Source organism: Bombus bifarius, unplaced genomic scaffold, assembly GCF_011952205.1.
Source record: "Bombus bifarius isolate JDL3187 unplaced genomic scaffold, Bbif_JDL3187 scf7180000009445_frag, whole genome shotgun sequence".
NCBI classification, from domain to species: Eukaryota; Metazoa; Arthropoda; class Insecta; order Hymenoptera; family Apidae; genus Bombus; species Bombus bifarius.
The window spans coordinates 14,700-39,408 of record NW_022885123.1 but is presented as its reverse complement, the minus strand read 5'-3'; the positions used below and the strand labels follow the sequence as shown (position 1 = coordinate 39,408).

At 42.6% G+C, this 24,709-nt stretch overlaps 3 protein-coding genes and 1 pseudogene across 3 annotated transcripts; all 4 read right to left on the bottom strand.

The window, feature by feature from the left end:
* Positions 1-5,481: 5,481 nt before the first annotated feature.
* On the bottom strand, positions 5,482-6,246 carry LOC117215215 (the record flags this gene model as incomplete). The annotated part of the gene is made up of 1 exon (XM_033461616.1): positions 5,482-6,246. A coding segment is annotated over exon 1 (765 nt), but the record flags the coding sequence as incomplete, so codon positions are not given.
* Positions 6,247-7,655: 1,409 nt separating this feature from the next.
* On the bottom strand, positions 7,656-8,482 carry LOC117215214. Its single transcript, XM_033461615.1, has 2 exons — positions 8,025-8,482; positions 7,656-7,935 (listed from the first exon to the last, which is right to left on the bottom strand). Exons 1-2 carry the CDS (start codon positions 8,480-8,482, stop codon positions 7,656-7,658), a joined length of 738 nt encoding a protein of 245 aa, XP_033317506.1.
* Positions 8,483-8,484: 2 nt separating this feature from the next.
* LOC117215213 lies at positions 8,485-10,242 on the bottom strand. The gene has a single exon (XM_033461613.1). It carries the CDS (start codon positions 10,240-10,242, stop codon positions 8,485-8,487), a length of 1,758 nt encoding a protein of 585 aa, XP_033317504.1.
* An 11,545-nt stretch (positions 10,243-21,787) lies between these two features.
* On the bottom strand, positions 21,788-22,412 carry LOC117215212 (annotated as a pseudogene).
* Between the last annotated feature and the right edge of the window lie 2,297 nt (positions 22,413-24,709).

The following is a 24,709-nucleotide window of genomic DNA, read 5'->3' as shown; positions in this document are numbered from 1 at the left end:
ATAACGATCGTCCTGAGATCGTTAAGTCACTCGAGTTATGACGATCATTACGAGCCTCCATTTTCATTGGTGCGTCGGTGGACGAGTTATTGCTACTCTGCTATGCGTTTTCAATCGGAAAAGGTCGGTTTTGAAGCTGTGTTCAATATTCACGCGTAGCTTTTGCTGGAGCATACGTTTCTCATTAATTTCACGGATCGATTACTTTGGGGAGGTTTCTTACATTTTTTAATCGTAAAATTATTGGTTGTAAGATTTTTTTGATATACCATAATCTAAAGGATCTCGCTTTTTTAATGTTGTAACAATTTTCTAGAAATTGCAATGTAATTCTTAATCGAATTTTTGAACCAGAATTATTTAAAATCATTATATCTAGCAATGTACGAGAAATATCGCAATACTTGTTTCATATAAGTTATTATATATACACACAGACAAATTATTTACATGCACAAATATCGCTTGCATTTTTTTGTCAGAATAAGGACGGTACCTGATGGGAAAATTCGTATTAATTTAGGTGGTTCTGGCTTAACGTTAGGGATAAACACGTGTTCGTTTTATTGCACGCTTTACGCACAATCCGGAAATCAATGCTAACTTAGTCGATCGTTGTTCAAAGCGAACAATTTATCACAGCTGACTAGTTGCTACGTAGGAATGTGTTTATTCAGTATTTTTGTTAAGGAAAATGTATTTTTAGTGTTGTATACTTCATGTATATACAGATGCAGCTACGACTCGGATAATTACTGATTAATGATAGCAATCTGCTATAATTGACTAATACTTACTATAATACGTTTACCTATTTTGCATACAATTTCTTTTATCCTTTTTTTTTTTTTTTTTTTTTACTATGAGCAAATGGTGTTGGATCGAACGCATTATCTATCTTTTTCAAATTTTCTTATTTTATATTTCATATTTTTATTTTATAGCCTCCTTGAAAATTCTATGAAAATTAGGATTTTTAATGATTCGAAGATTAGAAAATTCGAAGATCGTGAGATTAGAAGATTCGAAAATTCAGACTGAACAATTTGGAGACTTGCAACCTTGTGAATTAAATTAAAAGATCCAGAATTTGTTAGACTTATTAAAAAATGGTATATTCAAAAATAGCATATTCTCTTTCGAAGACATTTTTCTCGATTTATCCTATTGGAAAGTACAAACTTCATATATCACTCGAATCTCGATTAGAATCTCAATTAAAGTAATCATCATTCCACACAATCATTATCGCCAAAAATGGCATTCAATTTGTGGCAGAAAAATTCTTTTCTCGTGTCCATCGACATACCGTTGTAACGTAAAGTGCGTTACAGTATACGCGAAATAATTTATGCAAATGTTACCAAGCCCCTAGAAAATAACAGTTATGTCACGGACTGGTCACTTTCGGTTCTCTCGTCATTAATACTCTTTTTTTTATCTAAGTTCGTGGTAATCGCAACGAACATTAATTACACAGAACCGTAATAAATAACCATCTACACTTATGAAACATCTATGTATGGACTGTTTTAAATGTTTTACATATGCGCTACGTCGGTGATTAATCGAACGCGATCATCTCGTAGATTTCGTGAAAGATCAAATCTAACCGCAATTATCTTACAAAAAATGTCATTAAATTAATAATATTTTAAACGAACTTAATTCTACGAGAAATTTCATTGAACGCCAGTAAATTAACGATATTTAAATAATAAATAATATTTCATCAAATAAAGAAATAATTAATCACTTAAAACTTGCAGGAACGATTTTATAATCGATTTAATCATCGATCTATTTTCGAAATGATTTGCAAGATTGAGATCTGAATCGTGTAAATTGCACGGTGTAAATATCATATCGTGTTGTACGATGGTTGAAAAAAAGCGAGTTTGTGCAAAAGGGGATTTCTCTTTGGGGTATGAAAGGTTTCTTAGAAGACGAAGGTGGTTGGGAAAGAGTTTAATTGGCGGCAAATTAAGGATTCAATTATCAAAGGGAGCAAAAGCTTTCGCGCGTATATTTTATATTGAAAATGATTGCTCTTGATTCAACGTTTATAACGTTGGCCTTCGTGAAGTAAAAGTAAAATGGCGTTCGCTAACGGTGTCGAATTTTTTCTTAACGATTCTAGTTGAATAATATCACGAATTTGTCGGGATTATTGTAACAATAATTTTACTTACTTGTTTTAATTATCCAGTAATTAACTGTAGTAATCGTTAGAATCAAATTTTTATCGAAAATTTTATTTAAACAAGATTCAAAGATTAATACAAATTACTATGGAGCTACAATAATTTCGTTTACTTCTTTCATAAGCACACAATCTTTACGATAAATATCTTCCTTGATAATTTTATTTATGTAATACCTACTTGGATTTTTTAATAAATAACTATAATTGCATTTTTATTGGTGCTTGTTTCTTAACTGAATAATCTTTAAAAAAAAAGGCAACAATCGTGTGACATTCTGCACAGTGTCAAAATAAGCAGGAACCGGAGGTATGGTGCTCTATTATTTAAAATTTTCATTAATTGTCTTTGGAATTAATTATTATTTACACATTACGCACGATACATTTTGTGTATTTCATGATCATTTCTTCTAAACAAACTCTTCTATTCCAATGACAATTTACATCTGATTACATTACATTTTTATTTAACAATCCTCACGTCCCAAAAATATTATCTTCCTATTTGCAAAAAGGATCTAATAAGAAGCAAATTATTTAAAGGACACTCCAGTTAGAACGTACAAGTGACAGCAATAAGCCTTCGATAGTATCCTCCATTTTGCAATAACCTTGCAAAAATGTTCAAGGATCTTTCCTTTTCTCTTCCTCTCTAGCAAATTCAAATCACTTTTTCCAGTACACTCTGTATCACCTTGAATTAGCCTTTACCTAAGATTATATCGTGTCAAAAAGTAGCATGGCAATATATCTAGACAATACAAACATCTACTTCCTTTCATCTCGACTTTAGATTTCATCTTCTTCATCTTGATTTCAACAATGTGGTTCACCTCACCTTGAACCCGTTTAAGAAAATTTAGCGAAGAAGAGATTTCTCCGCTTAATAAGAGAAAGATCATAACACGTTGATAAACATGAGAAATTATCCGGCTAAATGTAACGAAGAGATAGACATAAGAGAACTTGCTACTAAAACAACAGTCGCTTACATGAAAGTACTCGGGCTCTTAAACAAACCTTTGGTGATTTTTATACGAGACACTTTGAAATTTCATTGACACTGAAGTGAGACACGATCGTCGTAATTACATTGAGAAAATTTGAAACAGATCTAAACGTGTATATAGAAATTACATATATTTATTGGAAACATATATTATTGTTATTTTATATATAAAAATTACCAGAGTATTTGAGCAGTCAATTATTCGCTAAATTAATAAGAATAATAAGCCACGATGTACGTAGTAAAATCATCATCATGTGTTATATACATATTAATTTTTCATTTAACATATATATTTGCGAAATATATATACATTGTCTCATGTAACTTCAATATACAATCTCAGATTGATTCCAAATTTTACTATTATAATCTCGATAATCGTATCTCGTTAGAGTGCTAACGAAATTATAGAACGTTTCGTGATATGAAAGTGTTCGAGTACTTCCGTGAGCCACTGTATATCATAAGATCGATCACCTTGATCGTTTATCGATCTGTATTCGTAAAACACATAAAAAGGTATGAACGCATTGCAACACGAATTTATTCGACGACCTAATAATACCCCATTCACCTTGAACTTAGTTTCCTCGTAACGTGTAATTCGAGTTAAGTAGGTGATCGAGGATCATTGATTCGCAGATATCGAGATAATGACAGTCATGGTGGAGTCCGTAAAAGCCGAGGAGGGCGAACGTCCGAAGATCGAAACCTTCGACGACATACTACCGTACGTTGGCGAGGCCAGCCGCTACCAATGGTTCCTTTTCATCATGCTCCTGCCCTTCGCCTTCGTCTACGCGTTCCTCTACTTCACGCAGTTCTTCATCACGCTATTGCCAGCTGAACACTGGTGTACCGTTTCGGAACTCGAACGATGGAACCTCACAGACAAACAAAAGTAAGTGACACTTTATGTGCAATTTGTCTTATTTGAATTATTGAGTTATACGTAACGAACGATCCTACATAGTTTCTTTATGTTCGAATTTACCCTGTTACGCGATAGACATTTTCAGCTCGGTCAGATCGAAATGGTCAATAATCATGTTGATCGTATAACAAATCAATACATGTTTTCATTAAAGACGTTCCTTTCGATGTCTAGAATTAACCACCTTCTATAGGAGACAATTTATATGCATATGTACATATCTGTTCAAGTCACGTGCACGTAGTTTAAACCAGGCTTCTCGAAAGCCTGTTTGTTTTCCATGCAGGTCGCAATAAATATTCTCGACGACAGAATCTTCCACTTGCACGGAGATTTCCATTTTCTCAGCTGTGATAACGTATCGCATCGCGGCAATTTGTTTCTTTAAAACCACAATATAATATCTGATAACTTGCACGAAGCAACTGTGTTTATTGAATCAAGAAAACCCAGGTATCGCGTTGTATATGTAAATGCATATGTAAATATCGTGTCGTACGGGAGTGGGGGAGATACCTGTAACCAGTTTGCGACGAGATAAAAATAGTTGGAAATCGCGATACCATAGTTATACTATTATCAACGTCTTTTTCACGTGTTCTATTTCAAGAACGTAAGGAATTACCGGTGAAAGGATAGGAAGTCTGGATGGCACGATTCCAACGAATCGTGTTACCATTCTTGACGACGCACGCGAGATCTGGTTTTCTGCGATGCGTCAACGAGGAAAGTCGTTCGTTAAGCTTGTTTTCCATTGAATCACCCTGGCCAATGCGAAACTATCGCTTTGTAGATCGACGATTTCTTAGCGTTCCGGGGGCCCGCCGGAAACCAGTTTGGTCGACGACCTCCGGCAGATTCTAGACGTTCACGTGTTCCGCGAACTTTTTTTTTTGTACGTGGAGAAATCCTCATGGACACTCCGCTGCTGCAATAATCGCGTAACGGCAGCGTAGTGTCGGACTCCTACCGACTAAAACTCCACGATGACCACGATGACCTGCGCGTGACAGGGGTGCTCCAGGAACCTCTTATGAATTAACTTCAGTTGCACCCCCTTCTCGCGTTCTCTTGTTCGAGCCGGCTATTGAGTAGGCGTTAGGGGGAGGTCGTTGCCCCTAGCGCTGTCACTTCTTCTGGTCGTAGTCCGTTGGGGTGGTGGCGGGGCGGCTCTGGGTCGTCTGACTGCCATCCTTCTCCATCGTCTTATCCTGCAGGGGTGAGAGTTTTTTTTCTCTCCCTTTCCGCTCGCTCCTTCGCGAGCATAACTCGCTCGCAGAAGAGGCGGACGGCCTCGTATTCCTGTGACCCTCTCAACATCGCTTCTACAATCGCTGAGGGTGTCAACGTTTCTCCTATGGCGTGCCGCAGGGTGTAGCGGGGCAGCTCCCACGCCGGACAGAGCTCCAGGGTGTGCTGCGCTGTGTCCCTGCCCTCTCCGCAGTGGTGGCAGGTGTCTGTCGTCTCTCGCCTTATTCTCTTCAGGAACTCACGGAACACGCCGTGTCCGGTGATCACTTGTGTCATCCTGAATGTGAGTGGGAGGCCGTGGCGGCTCCTCCATGCCTCCCAGTTTGGTAGGACCGCTACCGCGCCTCGGTGTTCGCTTCTCCCGTTGATCAGTTGGGATCGCCACAGGTTCCACGTGTCCTCCTCGGCGGTTCCTGTGTCGTTTGGAGCCGCCTGCTCGGTGGGGTCTTCTCCCGGATGCCATTCTCTCCGGCGGGTGTATCTCTTTTTGAACGCCAGCGCCCGCAGCTCCCACGGGGGGGACGCGGCTAGGGTGGACGCCGACGCGTGAGACACCGTCCGGTATCCCCTAATGATTCTGATGGCGGTCACTCTGTGCAGCCTTCTCAGGAGCAGAATGCTGCGACGGCTTGCCATCAGGTCGTCCGCCCATACTGGGGCCCCGTACATCACTCGTGACCGAACGACGCCCTCGTAAAGTCGGCGCACCGCGTCTCCGGCCCCGCCGATGTTCGGTAGTAGGCCGCACAGGGCATTGGCAGCCGCTGACACCTTCGGGATCTGTGAGTCGAAGTGCGGCTCGAACGTCCACTGGCTGTCGATGGTGAGTCCCAGATACTTCATCTATGATCCCACCCGGACTGTTTTACCTGCCATGTTTATGCATAGGCCGGGCGGTGGTGTCCCTCGCCTCTTCCTGTCAAAGAACCAGGTAGCCTCCGACTTCGCAGGGGAGACTCTTAGGCCCAGTTCGTTCACGGCACGGATCGCACAGGCCGTTGCGATTTCGCCAATGCGCAGCGTCTCGTGCCAGCCACGACCCTCGACCAGGATTAGGGTGTCGTCCGCATAACATATCATGGCCGCGCCTGGGGATAGCGGGCATCGCAGTACCTCGTCGTACGCAACGTTCCATAGTATGGGGCCCAGCACCGAGTCCTGCGGGACGCCACGCTCGACGGATCGCTTTTCCTCTCCTTCCTTACTGGTGTAACACACCCACCTGTCGTCGAGGTAGGCTCGGATCAATCGGACGAGGTAGCTGGGAACCTCGAAGTGCTCCAGGGCCGTCACTATCCTGTCCCATGGCATGGTGTTGAACGCGTTGACGATGTCCAGGGAAACCGCCAGCGCCACGCCTTTCCGGGAGACCATGTCCTCCGCAATCGCTCGTACGCGTCTGACCGCGTCAATCATCGAGCGCCCCTTCCGGAAGCCGTACTGGCTTTCGCGCAAACCTGGCACTTGGCCCGCTATGTGTCGTTCCAAACGGGCGGCGACTACCCTCTCGAGTAGTTTGCCGACCTCGTCCAGTAGGCATATCGGCCGGTACGCTGACGGCGAGGTCGTCGGTTGGCCCTCTTTATGGAGCAGGACCAGTCTCGTCGTCCGCCACGCCCGGGGGTAGACTCCCTCCCTCAGGCATCTTGTGAAGAGGTGCCGGAGTCTGGGGGCTATGACCCCCATCACTTCCCCCCAGATCCGGCCAGGGATTCCGTCCGGGCCCGGTGCCACCGTGAAGAGGTCATTCTTCTGGTAGCCTCCCATATCTCCTCCTCCGTGACTTCCCAGTCGTCCCTCCATTCCAGCGGTCGTGTCGTTTCCCGTGGCCGTTCCACCGCTCTGTTTTCTTGTGGGGGAAAGAGCGTTCCGGTGATCCGCGTCAGCAGCGCAGGTTCCATCTCCGTCGCTGTCAGGGGGCCCTTCGCGCGTAGTTTCTGTGTCACCGTCCTGTATGGCCTTCCCCATGGAACCGACTCGACTGTTTCGACCAGTTCGGACCAAGCACGGTCCTTCGCTTTTTTAATTTCCTTTTGCAGCGAGCGCCGTAGCGCGCGGTACGCCCGGTAGCGCAAGGAGACTTCTTCTTCGTCGCGTGGTCGCCAGCGGCGGGCCCTTAGGTACTGTCTTCGGGCCCGGACACATCTCTTCCTCAGTTCCGCGATGTCGGGGTTCCACCAGTAAACTGCTCCGCTTCGCACCGTGCCCGGTGTGGCCCGTGGCATGGATGCGTCGCAGATTGCTGTCGTGGCTTAGCGGAGGTTCTCGGCCTCCTCTTCCACGTCTGCTTCGGTCGTCGTTGTCGAGACCTCCCAGCTCCAAGCTGTTGCTATAGCAGCCGCCCAGAGTAGATCTTCATTCCTTTCTTTTATTTTCCATCTGGGCGGTGGGCGCGCGCGCCTCTCCCTCGGCGGGCCGTGCCCGTCGTTTGTCGTCGGCATTCCAGGTCCAGGTGCGTCCACCTCCATGAATATGTAGAGGTGGTCCGACAGCGTCTCGACCCCTTCGGCCACTCTCCAGCCTGAGATCCGCCTGAATGCCTCGGGGGAGGCCCATGTTATGTCAACAATGGGCTCCCTCTGCACGTCACGCAGGTACTGGTCGAGCCCCTGTTCACTAACAGAAGTCCAAGTCCCGCGGCCCAGTTTGATAGCGTGCGGCCGCGCGCGTTGGTCCTGGCGTTCCCCCATTCCGTGGAGTGCGCGTTGAAGTCTCCCAGGACGAGCAGTTGTCGGGGGAGTCGTCGCCTGACGCAGTCGCCAACTCCGTCTAGGAATTCCTCGAACGCTGCCCGTCCGCTGTTAGGTGACACGTACACCCCCACCTCCATCATCCCTGCCCACTCGACCGCGGTGTATCCGTTGCCGCGATCCAGCAGGGCTCCGTGGGCGAACGCCCCGGGCGTTGATGTCCAGGTGACGGCAACCATTCCGTCCGTGTCTCCGACCCACTCCGGGGCATCCAGAACTCTGTATGGTTCCGCCACCACCGCTAGGGCGACCGTGCTCTCCCGGATGGTTTGGTGGAGCAGGTCTTGTGCTCGCCTTGACATTCGCAGGTTAGTCTGGAGGATGCGCATTCTCAGTTCTTTGGTGTTCTTTCCTTGTTTGTGGCTTCCTCCGTGCCTACCTCCTTGTTCGCGGGCTTAGGGTCGCTTTGCGACGGGGAGCCTTTCTCGCTGCCTCTTGCAGCCGTGGATCCGCGGGCGGCTCCTTTCGTTCCTTTCTTCGAGGGGGCGCAGGCCGGTCCCCCCATCCTGTGCACCGACGGTGCTCCAAGCGCCTCGCAGAGCAGGCATTTCGGGCTCGCAGTAGTGCATGCTCTCGCCTGGTGCCCTGGTTCGCCGCATCTGAAGCACAGGTGCCCCTTGTCCTCCTTGGCGGTGCAGGTCTTCCCCGTGTGTCCTATCCCAAGGCACCTGTAGCACTGCAACGGTCTCCGTTCGATGGCTTCGACCTTCGCCGTCGACCAGCCTATGGCGACCTTTCCAGCCTGGGCCAGTTTCCTCACTGCACTGGCAGGGCCTCGTATCCACACGGTGCCAAGTCCGTTCCGGGCGGGGCGGATTTCTCCCAGCCGGATGTCCTCCGGCTTGCAGCCGCTCTTCCTCGCCAGGGTGTTCTGGATTTCCGCCTTGGTGGCCGCTATGTCTATCAGGGACACCCTTGCCTCCGCGGCTCGGAAGGGTGTCTCCACGCGGACCTCGTTCGGGTCCAGAGCCCGCGTCAGCTGTGCTGCGAGCGCTGCGGCCTTCTCCCTTCCCTGGTCTTCGGGGACCTCTAAGATGACGCCTCCGGCGATGGTCTTCCGCATCCTCATCGTGTTGATGCCGAGCTCGGTCAGGGAGACACTGTCCTTGGCCGCAGACAGCACCTTCGCGTAGGATTGGCTCGATTTGTCCGTCAGGGTGATTGTTACCGCTGACGTTCGCGGTGCGCGCGGGAGGGGCCCCCTGCCTCCCCCTCTTCGTGCGTTCTCCAATCCACTCTCCGGAGTTTCCCTCTGTCTCTCCGCCCCTGTCTCGGGGATCAGCTTCGCCGGCTGCTTCTTTCCTGCCTCCTTCTTCTTTCCGCTTCTTTTCCTTTCAACCGTCTGCCATTCGATAACAGCTGTTCGGCCTCCCTTGGGCGCTGGGGCGTTTGGGGCTCCAGGCTCCATCCCTCTCGTGTTCGCGACAGGAGCGACCTCCTTTCCTTCTCCTTTTTCTATTCTCTGCAGTCGTTTCTCCAGTCGGTGCAGCAAGGATCTCATCTCCTCTGCATGGTGTTTGACTGCAGCGAGACGCGCCCTGTAGCTGCTCTCATCCGCGGTGGGGCGCGAGGCCGGCTCTTTTCGGAGTGCCTCTACCGCCGCCTCCAGTGTTGCTATGCGTCTTTGCGCTATAGCGAGTGCGTCGGTGACAGGATCCGTTCTCCTCACTATTTCGGTCACGCCCGCGGTGATGGTTCTCGCCGCCTCCTTCAGGGTTTTCACCTGCGTGCCCTTGTGGTTGCGGGTTGCCTCGGCAGCCTTGGCCACCTCAGCGGCCCGGCGAATCAGTTCGGCTCCTATGTCCGCCGTTGTGGCTGTTCTCATTTCTTCAGCCGGGTCCGCGGGGAGTTCGGGGGATTCGTTGGCCTTCTTTCTCTTCGCTCGGGGTGCTTCTCTGGCGGGGGTTTCCTCCTCCTCTGTTGTTTCCTCAGTCCATATTCCCTCCTTGTCCAGCGTGAAGCGGGAGGGTCCCTCCTTTGGCGGCATCGCCTTCGTCATGCTCCTGGTGCTGACGTGTGGCAGCTCCGCAGCCAGTTCCGTTTCCCTCCGTCCCCTAGCGTTTTCCTCTACCTCCTTCCCTTTCGCCATGGTTGCGTCTGTTTCCCCGTTGGGCGGGAAATGTCGCTCGGTCAGCACTTGCCACTCTGCCAGTCGCTGTCACTTTCAAGTGGCCCGCGCGACGCGCTTCGGCGCACGCGCCAATATGGCTGCGTCTGGGTAGTTTCTCGGGTAGCCCGTGTAGCGGCGCTGTTGTCACGCGTCCTAATATGGCTACTCCACCGTCCTAACCTCACACTTGGTTGGTTTTGCTTTAACTCCTTGTCCAAGCCAGACTTCCCGTAGCTACACCCGCTTTGCGTTCACAGGCACTAGTCCTCCACTCTGGTTACCTCCCTTGCCCAAGCTCTCCAGTTTTCCGGAGATTTCGATTACGCTCGCAGCTCCGTCCTCTCTACGTCTGCCTCCCATATATCCCCCCACTACTTTCCCCGAACGTTCGTAACCTAATGCGTTAACCACTGCGCTACCGTCGTCCGTTAGTTGTTTATGTCGAGTAGCGGTATTTGTGCTGTGTAAATGTATCAATATTTTCGTTAATGAGTTCTAGATCTCTTTCGAGGAGAGTTCCGAATAGAGTTTTAGATTCTGAGCCTATGACGTTGAGCAGTCCGCGTTTTCTTCTATAATGTAATAACAATTTTAAGTTCATGCGTTAGGTTTTCGAGATTTCTATACTTGATTTTTAGATTATTTATCTCTGTTATGTAAGCATAAGGTGGTTTGCATTAACGGTTTATTAGCTCAATGTTGTAATCTATTGGTTTGATCGATTGGTTTGATCATTAAGGTCCACTATAAGAGTAATATTTACTTCTTCATTATACAGATAGCAATCGTCGTTTCTAAGAAAACGTTGGCATAACTTAGTGGTCTTACCACTAGATCGCTTTGAATGTATTCGAGAGTTAGAATTATCCATGTTATGGTCGCCTTCATGAAAAATAAGGTTTTAATCTGTTACCGTGGTTTCTTTGCGTTTAATCATTGCAATATTCAATAAGATAAGTAAGTGGATTGGACAAGAGAATTTCTGCCGGTCCTAGCCATTCGTAGTCTAGTTTGTTGGTTTTTTCGTCGTTATGTACCCATACTTTACCTTTTACTTGGAATATCGTTTGTGTTTTAATGACTATTCATATCTAATCTCTCCGATATTGCTTTTTGTTTGATTTAGTAATTTGTCTTGCTTTGACTATATAGGCGTTATATCGATTTTTCCAGAGGTTAAATAATTGTTCTTTAGTTAGAGTGGGGGTGTTTGATATTGAGGATGGCATGTTAGCTTGTCGTCCAAATGTCAGTTCGAAAGGGGTGTATCCGGTTGTTTCGTGTACAGAAGTATTATATCCTATACATATTAGTTTTAGGTTTTCGTCCCAGTTGGTTTGTCGGTCGATCGTGCAAGTTCGAATAAGGTCCTTTTTCACATCATGTGTTCGTTTGAGGGATCCGTTAAATTGCGGGTGGAAAGAAGTAGCTTTTATGTGCCAAACCTTCAAAGCCTTTTCAAATGCATCTGTGGCGGATCGGTACCAACAGGACGCCGACAGGTCGAGGCATCAACGCGGCGCAACACATCTCGGGCGATCCGCGGGTACCAACCGCCAACACCAGAGGGCTACGACGACAACGAGTCTGTCTATCTCGCTAGCGGTCAAATATACGAGCGAATGATACAAATACCGCACCTAGCGAGACTCCCTCTACGTCTAAGGCGGGGACTACCGGGCATAGCCTTACTGACGAGTCCACCGGTAATACCCGGACGAAACGCACAACTCTCTTTTCATCCGCCACAATTGTTTATGGGAAAAACCATCTTTTTCGTTAGTCAAGTATTGGAGTTTTCCCATTAGCTAACTACCTGCTTTCCCCGTAATTAGTAAGGACGTATAACAACCTAAGGGCTGTTTCAAGGACCAAACAGATAACACAAAAATAATAAACTAAAAGTTTAAGGTTATGGTGGGTCCCTGGGCTAATTGAGGGTACGCGCTGAACACATCCGGCCTCTAATATGAATTGACGTTACATAAGCAAGGGAGCGAGTTTCTTATTGCGAAGTTCGTGTAACTTCTCGGTTACTTGCGAGTTTACATTTATATACTGCCACCTTTGCCTCGATATCGTGGAAAAGAATCTTGAACTTCTGCATCGAACCGCTGTCGAATAACCTGAAACAAAATTGTGACGTGAATAACGTTATGTGCAAGGTGTTGAGCGTAGAAGGAGAAAATTTCCCTCTTTTTTCACGTATAATATCCCTCTTAATATGTTCGCCCGAAGCAGATCTGATAAAAAGATCCTTTCAAATCTATTATTGTATTCGATAGAGAAAATTGGTTCCGATATCAAGTTGCTTTCACGAATGGATATTGCTACATTGCAAGGGTAATCAGGCATGACAAATCTCAATCGCTGGATTATCATAAATGTTAAACGTAAACGTAATATTGATTGTGAATCTTCGATTAAGAAAGAAAGGATGTAAAACCTTCAGATTATTGAAGTTACCTTAACTGATATTGTTTTTACCATATAATCGTATTATATGTGTTACGTCGGGCGACCCTCTACCTAGACCAGGCCAGACACCGCGGGCCAGACGGGAACCAAATGTCCGCTGATCCTTACTGCGTACCCTCAATAGTCTCAAGGACCCATCATAAATCTCAGTAATTTGCTAGCTAAGGTCCTTCAGACCCAACAAATATCTTTTTCCTAAATCACTTTCTAAAGAGTATTGTCTACTACGGCTTGACGCGGGAAACGTAGTTTTTCTCACGTACGATGCTTCCCACTAGCAACTTTCTGTCGAGGGCGGATGTTAAAAACGCGTTCAATTCCCTGCGGTGGGAGGTTATGCTGAAAGAGGCAAAGCGTAGGAGTCTCCCCTCCAATTTGACGAGGGTTCTCGCGAACTACTTCAACCCTAGTGGACTTACCGTGAAACAAATTTTTGCGGGTGTTCCACAGGGCTCTGTGTAGGTCCGCTTCTGTGGGACGTAGTTCACGATGGCCTGTTGGCCAGATTTGACAATCGAGTAAGTTTGAGAACTATTGCATTTGCGGACGACCTTGATTTGAATCTCGATATGAAGACGATACTAAAATGGTGTGAAGATTCGAGTCTCCAGATAGCAAAGGATAAAACTGAGATTATCTTATTGAGGAGAATGAGAGTCCCAAAGAATTTTAATATAACATTGACAGGAGAGGTGCCTAACACACGCGAAAAGGTTAAATACCTAGGCGTGGTGTTGGACTCCGAAAGGAAATATATTGACCACATCGAAGCAGTTTATACTATAGCGGACGCGATTTAGGAGCCATCAGAGGGCTCGTGCCGAATGTGAGCGGCCCCTCTGACGTCTGTAGAAAGTTGTACTATCAGGTATGGGAGACGGTCGTGCTATATGCCTCCCTGGTCTGGATGGATGCGCTTAACAAGGTCAAGACACTAGGCAAACTCTGCAGGGCACGGAGGAGTGCCTTGATAAGTACCTCTACGGCCTACAGGACTGAACAGTTTACATTCCTTTGTTTTCGAGACGCCGCGCACACATACTTCCACACACTGATATTCACATACAAGTATCTCTACTACGCATTTAACCTAGTCCAGCACAGAAAATTATACATATCTCAACAATTCTTTTTGGCATTTATACGCTTTCAAGTTATGACAATAAAAGGGCTAGTGAAAATTGGCGAATAGCGGTACTGGAGATTCTGTTAGCGGTGATACGCGGTCAATGATGTGATAGGTTTTAGAAAGATACGATGCTCGTACTTAAATTTTTCTGGGAGAACTTCTGAGGAATAGAATGTTGATAGATTTAGTATTGGGTAATCTGATTATTGGTTTGTTCAGATTTTTGTACTGATATATTAGGTAAAATTTTTAATGACATTGATGCGTAGCGGCACATGAGTCATAGGACAAGGCGGATCGAGAGCGTCTCATATTGTTGTTATGCCTCGAGCAATCCTCCACAGACGATTTTAAGACTATATTTTTGTATTTATTCAATTCTATGGATATTTTCTAAACTCGCCATCAGAATTCGCACTAGAATAGAATTCTTTAAAATCTACATTAAATTATTCCATTCATAAAATATACAATGTGTAAAATGAATTTCATTACAATTGAAGATTCTTTGATACATAAAGCTTTAATCGATAATGCGTTCTGGAATGTCATCAGTGCCAATGGCGCCATGTTGGTTTCCCTTTGAATCGTATCTTTACTTTAATCATTGACTGTAATACGATTCCAATTTGAAGCAAACGCGAGTACATGGTAGGAAACTGTAAATGAATGCTTTCTGCTCCACTGTTTCATTAAGCATATGCGTTTTGAAATCGGAAATCGTAAATCGTAAATCCAATCGTATAATGCATAGTAAACTGCTTTAAATTGCCGGTTACGTGTATTACTATCGCACTGAGTCTCTGAAAATTAGTGGAATATTCGATGAATATCTAGAAATTTTGCTTTATTATTTTGAAAAAGATGAAAAAGGTAGGATTAAATACCAATGAAAATAAAAGTAGATATACTATATATTCGTTAATTCTATTATTCAAAGCGAAACTATTTGACAAATTTAATTAAAGGCTGTAAAGAATCATGTGTCGCAACCATGAAGTTTAGACGTTCATTGTTTCAGGAGTGGTTTAAGTGAAGTAAAGTAAGTCATCGATAGGATTATTTATTTAACAACAAAGTAGGCTAGCATTACTCACAGAATAGATTTTATAAATTTATTCTATAACACATAATGGTTAACATATGTGGTTCATTGTGTGTCGTCGCTTTAAATTCGGCGAATCTCGAGCAATTTGGCTGTAAAAGGGAAGATTAGAAATGTCAAGTTCGGATTAATTTTTAATACCGACTCTCTAATCGAACAAAATCAACTATCATAAAGAACGACATGCATGAATTTAGCAAATGCATACGAATTTTCATTTGGCATCAGAAGTACATAGAATAAAATTCATCTTAAATCTGATTAAAGTCTTACATCCTCTATTAACACGATACTCAGAGTGAGTAATTTTATCCGGATATTTGCAGGTTGCAAAGGAGTGTAGGGGATGTGCATCAACGAGGTAAAGCATCCTGAACAGACGGATGTACTCGTACAATGGGCACTCGAATGTTTTTCGAGTGATTCCTGAATAGGATCGCCCATCTCAAAGGGAAGAGCCTCGAGTGCACGACAATTTCACTAAAATTTGCACGAGGAGGTGTTAATATTTTTTTCTGTTACTTCAAGTAAAATTTGCCCGTTATAAATTATCGCACACAATAAATTGAATGAAATTTGATGTGCCGGATTAAAGCTAGCACATTTTTGATACTCGAACAACACAGGTTACTATCGAGTTTCGGATAATCGATAATTAGGCTATACTAAATACAGCGTAGTCAACTAAATGATAAATTTAACCACCACGATAGTGAGGCGATTTTTTAAACTTTTGATCACAGCCTAAGTTGTTCGATTCCTCGAAAAAAAAAAAATTATTTCGCGGTTCGGAAATTGTAGTACAATTAATTTAGAAGTAAATCGAACATATACTTTGACTTGCTTAACTAAGTACCGATTAGTTATGAATAAACAATCAATACGAAGTTATTATAAATGTTAAAATAAGTTCAAAATGTTAAGTAATATTTGCCCGTATAGTCTTATTTTCAAGAAAATATAATTTGAACGTGTTTAATTGCGAACTACTTTGGTATACGCGTATGATATGATTTTTAAGTTTATTTGTCTCACAAAAACAAAACACCTTAAGTAAAAATGTTTTCCTACATCTTTGTATGTAGCAATTTCCACATGTAGCTTAAACTCCTGTTCAGTCCGGGAATTAGCCAATTTTAAGTATGCTTGTCAAATTTTGAAACTCGATTTTTCCGGGAACTGAACCTCAGATGGAGAAATGTTATATCAAATTTTTTTCTTATTTTTCCACATAAAGCCACTCTTTGCCCGTGTACGTTGATTATAATAATTATATAATAATTATATACGTTGCGCTAGACAGACATCGAAATGGTTTTTTTGTATCAGACGTTGCATCCAACTGGAAACGGTGCTGGTACGTCCGAAACGTATCTACTTCTTCAGTGTGTAAGTGATGCACCTGATCATCTGCGAATGATTACCTAATGCAATTTCAACAAAAGATTTTTGTTGTGTCGTTAAAGCGATGATAAAACAACACTCTTCTCTTTTTTTTCTTTTTACTTTTGCCAAGACTAGGATCAAATACTTTGCTATATTTAAACTAAAACGAGGAATATGTAGCTCGTCATTTAAACGAGAATTGAGACAACGAACTCTTAAATAACGAAACTGCTCCATATTGTTTGATACTTATAGATACCTTATAGATACATCTTTTCACGCGGATTTGATAATGTCACAATGTTTTTCGACAACCTTAATAAAGAGTAAAATCGCCCTGAGTCAATCTATTTGTAATTTTTTAACTAAATCATATTCTGTTGAAAATAAGCACACGCTTTCGATTCAACGATGTTAATTAAGGATTAATATTAATTTTACAAATTTTTTACGAAAGATTAATAATTTAGATACATTTGTCTTCCCCAAAATGTCTTTTCAGCTAAGTGATGCCAGAAAGTCGAAGCTGCAGAAGTTCTCAAAAAGAAGAAGATATCACATTGAAATGACGGACAAGAGAAATTAAATTATTGGAAATTTTTTATGCATACGTATGTACATTATATCGAAACTGGCCACCATGATATTCCGTTCCAATTACTAAAAGGGTATGTATCCTTAAGCCATCCGAATGTGTCGATTTCGGTTACTCTCTGCACATCATATCGCACATCGCATAATAATAATCGTACATGAATAACCTTTCACTTTTAACCAAAAGTTTCCGTTAGATTTAATGAATGTTTGTACTGGGTATAGGATTTGTGAATGTTCCGATTTCACGTTACGATTTCATTCGTACATCCAGTCGACGCAATATATCTAAATGTATATATTTTTTTAAATATTTGCATACGTGCAATCTATCGTTTAATGATAATGAGCATCGACATGTGCTAGGTTAGGTTGACCTGAACATCGATACATTCAATGGTATACCAAACTAATGCTGTTTAACTGAATCGCTAAATCTGACGTACCTGCAGAAAATAAAATTTCTTCAATCTTCTACGTTCTTCGAAGATGTACTTATGGCCAAGATGTTGGCACGATTTCTTCTTTTACTGAGGGAATTTCTTTAATTATTACTTGCTGGTTTCGAATGTACAAATCTGCATTCATCGTAGCTCCTGGCTTTTCATTCTGTCATCTTTCTATCGTTTTTATGTTGCAGTCTAAAGCTATGCCCTATAATTGACAGACTTATTGCGATTGTTTACCAATCAAACATAAAAGTTTTCTATGCCTTTCGCTCAATCGATCCTTTTCTTTATGAATGCACGTTTTCCATAATAGTTTTCCGTCCAGTATATACTTGGTTGTTTCCTGCTACGGTATTTCATTGTCGTTTAATTCTACTGGGGAACATATAGGACGGGTAACATTGATTTTAGTTCTCCGTGTTCTTAACCAGAGCTCTATTTCGTAAAGATGATGTTGTAATTCTTTTGAGGCTTCGTGGAGCATTTCGAAGGTAGCTGTTGTACTATTTCGTATTGTCGGGAAGACTGGCGTGTATACGATATATATGATACTGATTGAATAGAATAAAGTAATAGAAAGTAACAGAAATCGAGTGGTTCATTGTGTTTTGCCCTAGAATAATCTGTCCGAGAGGTACAATTTTATGAGAGGATAACATGATTCTGATTAACACAGCAGTGTACCACACTGTGTTACAATGCAATTGCAATTATTACAATCCAGCAGATTGGGAAGTAACCTATTCTGACCATCGCGTCAGAGATAACAGTCACAAGCATTGTTTTTCGAAAGTGTTGGATTTCGCCTGGGGAGAAGTATTTGATCGAATGATTTCAGCCGCCCATCTGCTCGATCTGTCAATCTGTCGTTTTCTTGGTGACTTCTTTAGTTTGCTGGTAGTTGAAACACTTTTGAAAGATGCTCGGTAAACATTTCCGCTTTTTCTATCTCAATCCTTGCCTAGTTTCCAATTTCCATTTTTGTCGGAGGAACAGGTTTCATAAGCTGTCTTATCTTTTTCTGGATTTCCATGATGAATGATCTGTGGTTGTATTAGGTGCGAGATTTTTCAGGAATTCATTGAACGAATCGTTTCGACTTCTTTGTAGCAGGAGTTTCATTTTTTTTGTGTGCTTGGTTTAGTCTCGTTCTATCATACAAGTGTTTGGTTTCTTGCCATCTTCTTCTTTTTTGAATTAACAACTCTCTTATTTCGTTCAAGCGATGAAGGTTTCTTACTTTTCGACGATGGAGTGGGTTTCCACACAACTGCCTGTATTGCGTGGATAAAATGATCTACAGCTCCATCTATTTGTCCTTCCGCTTTTAGTGACATTTCTTTTTCTGTCCCGTCTTCTGGAATTAATCAAAAGTTTTTTAGCATTATAGGTAGCATTACATAACGTAGGTGGCTTTTTCTTATACGTAATGCTTTTATTCGTGATAGTTGCCGATATTGCTGTATGTTTTGATTCCAGGACTAAGTATGATTAGACAGAGAAACTTTCTTGATTTATCGCTTTTGTGACGAAGAAATCTAGTACATCAGATCTTTCGTGGGTAGGGCAATATGTAAGTTCTCCAGTTGCAAGGATTTGTACGTGCAGCCTTTGTGTCGCTTACAGTAGATTGCTTCCTTGCGCGTTTATTACCCTTGCTCTTCGATAAGAGTGTTTAGCTGCATTAAACAAGTTTAAGTACATTTTCATTGATATTTTACGACGACTTTCTACGACTACGTTTGTAGTTTGTAGGTAAGCCTCCATAAAAGATCGTAACACATTGCGTTTAATAATATCTTTTATCATTATGCGGAACCTACATGTACATTATCACTGAGGTAACTGGCAGAGTATACTTTGTATCTCGGTATTTTACAATAACTGCGGTTTGTAAAATGCGTTTTGGAAATTAGCAGTATATCTGGACGTCCAGGATATGTTGAAAGACCACCGACACTTCGTAACGTTATTATACTTATACTTTTATTATACTATATACTATACTATACTATACTATATTATACTATATTATATTATACTATACGTTATACTTTTAGAAGAGTGCTCAAAATTCAGCATTATTGGAAATGGCTTTACCTGCTTTGCTTGCCCACTAATGAGATTTTCCATTTCTGACATCGTTATGGCGACCTTTTCGTTGTTGTGTTTTCTGCCATTGTTCAAGGTTTGTTCCTTAGAATGCCTTTTTTCTGTTCTGATGGATGTTTGGTGATACTCGAGTAGAATAGATTCATTTCCTTTATATCTGGTGTACTATTGGGTCGGTATGTGTCATATGGTATATATTTGTCGGGTTAGCGCTAGGAATAGGGTTGTGGGCGTCAACTGAATCTTCACGGGGATTAGCCATTGATACGGTACAACACAGGTGTAATTTATTACAATAATGTTACAGCCTTGACAATTAATCACGGCGATTAGGCACTCGCGACGCTAGTGATGATGGTCTCAGGTTCGATAACGAATCCGCGGTTAACGGGATGATAGATGAACGTTCTCACAAAATCTAAGTCTGACTCTTTGTTGGTAAAACGTGAAATAATTGCTGATCGTAAAGACGTTACTCTTTAGTCGACGGGATCGCGAGAGAGAATGAATTTCCGTCCCGATGATGCCACAGAGGAAAACTATATGAGGCGTGTCTAAGGGCACGGGATCATCGGATTCGTCGAGGATAGCCTTCGTTCAGAAAGTAAGGGAAATTGACGTTGCTGCTAATTGGTCAATCTCTATATCGGTGGTTAGAAAAAGATGCTAGCCGCCCTCGAGGAAAAGTTGCTAGTGGGAGACGCCGTTCGTTGAAAAAAATAGGTCTCCCCTATTTTCCCGTAGTTGGGACAAAGACTGTTTGTCTGTTTGAAGGACTTTAGTTAACTAAATCCTAAGATTTATAACGGCCCGTGGCATCTGGTAACCATCATACCCGAAGAATAGGATCTGCATGTGGCGAGGCACGGGACAGAAACCGTTGGAATGTTTACTGTCGCACGCCGTCACAAATATTTCTTTTAAGGAGATCTATGGAGTTACTCCTGTAGGGGATCGAATAATGAGACTACCAATATGTGTACTCGTTAGTGTATTTAAAACAGATCTTGTCGCGAAACGATATGTATACAGTCGTTTAGTCACAGTTTATACTAAATCGCTTGCGATCACGTTCGTTTATTGTAATCGTCAGAAGAAGGTCAAAAGATACAAATTCGTCTTGTTTTACGGTTACATGTAGCGGCGCCATTGTTTTGCTCGGAGTTCATAACTCCTTACAATACCTGTGACCTAACGGTCTTGATACTCCGAAGCAAAACAACAACATGGTTTGAAGCAAATTCTAACTCTTGTGCCGCTACATCACCCCCTACCAGTGATAACGTTTTATTGCTTTTGCAGAGAAAGTCCCCGTGTGTAATCTTTTGTGATGCCTAGCCGAAACCTGCCTGTAGCCAATCAGGAAAACGGACTCTTCGGCCTGACCGTGTAACATACCTATTACTAGTGTTTCCTTCGTTGTTGCTATTCACGTCGCTTTCATTGCGAGCGTTCATTTGTTCTAGTGGAATAAGTATGTTACAGGTTTCGGCGGTTCTCGCGTCGAGATCCTCTGATACTACAAATGCTCGCTTAAGCCGGTCGACGGAAACCGTTATATCACGATTGTTAACCTTGATGGTGTACATTTTCTCGCCTCTTCGCATTACTCTAAACGGTCCATCGTAAGACGGCTGTAAAGGGCCTCTAATTGCGTCGTGTCGCAAGAATACATAGGGAGAGGACTCCACTTCGCGGAAAGTGAATACTTTCTTTTCCCTGTGTTACGTCACAGGCTGAGGCGGGACTTTCTCCATTTGTTCCTTAAGCAGGGTTGCAAATTCCGTGGTAGCTCGCTGCTTAGTTGGTAGAAAAAACTCTGCCGGTAAACGTATGCCGGTACCGCATATCATCTCGGCCGCCGTTGCGTTTAGGTCCTCTTTTGTCGCAGTTCTAATTCCTAACAGCACAATTGGCAGAATCTCGACCCAGTTGCTCGTGTCGTGGCACCTGATCGCCGCTTTAAGCTATCTATGCAGGCGTTCTACCATCCCATTAGACGCAGGATGTTAGGCCGATGTGCGCAGGTGCGTGACGCCGAGCAACCGGCACAGCTCTTCGAACAGGTTCCGTTTCCCGATTTCCATGTGCACGGTGAGGTGCAATTTCTCGCGCGTTCCCCGTACGTCGCATGATAAAAGCATAAGCCACCCTGCCGTGACGGGCTTCGGGATCGCGAACGGCGACGGTTTTTCGCGCAGGGGCATGGTCGCCGGCGGCCCCCGATGGTCAACGCGCTTACCTGCGTCTGTATCTGCGTTATTTGTTCCTTCAGCGCGTTGATGGCGCCATAGCATCGTTTACTCCGCCGCCGTACGTTGTTGGATTGCCTCCTGCCGTGGTTCGGTCTGTACTGACCGCAACAACCTGTCCTAGTTCCGGGTGTATTTCGTAGATGCTGTCAGGCGATCGCGGTCAGAGTTTCGGGCCTCTTATCCTGGACGGCAGCTAGGACGTGTTGCACGTGCACCGGGAGTCGGCCTTCCCAGAGAGTCCGGATAAGTTCGTCTGATATTGCCGGGGTGGCGAGGCTTTTCAGATCCCGGTAGAATTGAGAAGGCGTCCTGTCGCCTATTTGTTCACTCTCGACTATTTTGCGTAGGCGTTGGGCGTCTGACTCGCCCAGCCTTCTGATAAGTTCGTTTTTAAGGAACACGTACTGCCCGCTCTCCGGTGGATTGGCTACGATGTCGCGGATGAGTCGCACATACGGTTTGTCTATGTTCGCGATGGCGGCATTATATTTGGCCTCCTCACTCGTAATCCGAGCGTGTTTGAACTGTGCCTCTAGCACGTTAAACCACAGCTCTACATCATCCGCCCAGAACGGTGGTATGCGAAGCTGGGCGTTTACCGCGTCCATGTTACCGAGCTCGTTTTTGTCGGTACTCGTCATCTCGGAAGCTCTAATACTCGCGATTACTTTATCACTTCCAATCACGTCGCGGTCACCAATTTGTAGGGGATCGAATAATGAGACTACCAATATGTGTATTCGTTAGTGTATTTAAAACAGATCTTGTCGCGAAACGATATCTATACAGTCGTTTAGTCACAGTTTATACTAAATCGCTTGCGACCACGTTCGTTTATTTATAATCGTCAGAAGAAGGTCGAAAGATACAAATTCGTCTTGTTTTACGGCTACATGTAGCGGCGCCATTGTTTTTCCCGGAGTTCATAAATCCTTACAATACCTGTGACCTAACGGTCTTGATACTCCGAAGCAAAACAACAACATGTTTTGAAGCAAATTCTAACTCTTGTGCCGCTACACTCCATACCTTTGTTAGACAAAGCGTTCATCCCTTGACCGCGGCTACGTTTGGCGATTGACTGTCCCCAAGCTCATTATAACAAATCTCGGACAATTACAATCGGATTGAATAACTACAATTGTTTAATTACAGCTACAGTAGACTCTACATTACAATGTTGCGGGATTATCTAAAATTCCAAAGGCTCCGGTGTTCTTTCATCTTCGACATATTATTAGTATTAATTAGTTTGATTGAAAGTGGTTGCAAGTGGTTGCAGTGGTTTGCAAAATAAATTGAGCACCAGTAGCATAAATAAAGCTTAAGCAGCAAAAAGGATTTGTATTCATTATACTACATTATATTACAATAAAGTATATAGATTCCAAAAAATATTACACAATCAATACTAAAATTTTTAGTTTTAATTATAAAATAAAAGTAATAGATACCTTTTCTTTTAAAACGTTAAATATTTTAGTGAATATCTCTTATGTTTAATAACGTATTTTAAACAATTTCACATGTTACGCATTATTTTCTGTAAATAATTTATTCCTATTTTTTACCGTTCTTCCATTAAACAGTTTCTTAATTCGTCCGTAGAATTTAGTATTTTTTATGGAAAGAATATTAAAAATATTAAAACAGAGAATTGAATTCCAAGACCTTAAGAACTGTATTTACCAAGTAAAATAAAAAACATTCAATCGATATTTAATTTTTTTGGGATTAATATCTTCGTTATTCAATAGAATTTTGTATTTTCGTTTTCCTTTATCGTAAATAAAGTTTGTGATGGTATATAAATAATGTTTATAAAGGTAGGTGATAAATGCACCTATGTATGTATGTGCATTAGATGATATAAAACAATGTAATTTGAAAGCATACATACATACCTCGATTAGTAATTTATATTTTCGAATAGGAAGAAGCTTGCTATGATCTTTCGATATTGCGTTTGATAATGTAATTGTACTGTATCATGGGGACGTAATATTAATTTAGTTATCGTTCTTATTGTTCGAGTTTCGTATTTACATTCGATATATTACGAAATATACTTAAATTACTTGAAAATATAAAATTGCAAAAAACCCTAGTTAAACTAGTTGAACCTAGGATTAAGTATAATTGTGAATATCGTTGATATTAATTTTTAAATCAACGATATCTGAGTTGTTGCAACCACCTTCGTAGACGCGTCTCCTCCTAACGAGGACAAACGTGAAGCGTTAGAAGTTCCCAGAAAGATTACGAAATTGCCCAGCTCGGAACTTCTGCAACTATATCGTTCTTAAATTACTTTTGAGATGCACAACACGTAGTCGGCTATTGAACGTGACAGAAAGCAAAAATCCTAGAGAAACCAATGATTATTGTAGCTAACACATGCCCTAAGATTTCTATTCAGAAGCAGCCTTCTTTCACGCTTTGCCAACAAAGATTTCACATATTTTCTTGCATGTTTTAAAACGCAACATATGTACATATAAATATTGAAATTTTGTTAAGAAAATTTTTTCTTATTATGTTATTATTAATGCCAGTCAATTTTTTTCAAAATCATTTTAGTATAAACGAAGCTACTTTTAGTTAAAAAAATAAATTTTTAGACAAATTAAATACTTAAATACAATGATTAAACTTATATTATCTAAGCGAATCCTTTAATTTATGTCTCTGCAATAGCTAAATGTGTATTAGCTTCCATAGGCATTAGGCCACTTATAGAAAATAAAATAAATCTAAAAATTGTCAGCGACTTATTGAAACCTTCGTGATTATCTCATTTGAGTATTGACTTGTACAGTATTCGTATAGTCCATGTTATAATAAGAATTTCATAAATGCATTTGTTTTCATAAATTGATCCAATAATTTATCCAGTGATTATTGCTAAGTTCAAGTCTTAAAATTTTAGAGTCGTCAA

What these genes read in the sequence shown, in the direction of transcription:
- LOC117215214 (XM_033461615.1), bottom strand. Translation starts at nt 8,482, where the DNA reads ATGCGCATCCTCCAGACTAACCTGCGAATGTCAAGGCGAGCACAAGAC. An exon ending in GCCGCGGGACTTGGACTTCT is followed by an intron (nt 7,936 to 8,024) that starts GTTAGTGAACAG and finishes CGAGGCATTCAG; the next exon opens with GCGGATCTCAGGCTGGAGAG.
- LOC117215213 (XM_033461613.1), bottom strand. Translation starts at nt 10,242, where the DNA reads ATGGCGAAAGGGAAGGAGGTAGAGGAAAACGCTAGGGGACGGAGGGAA.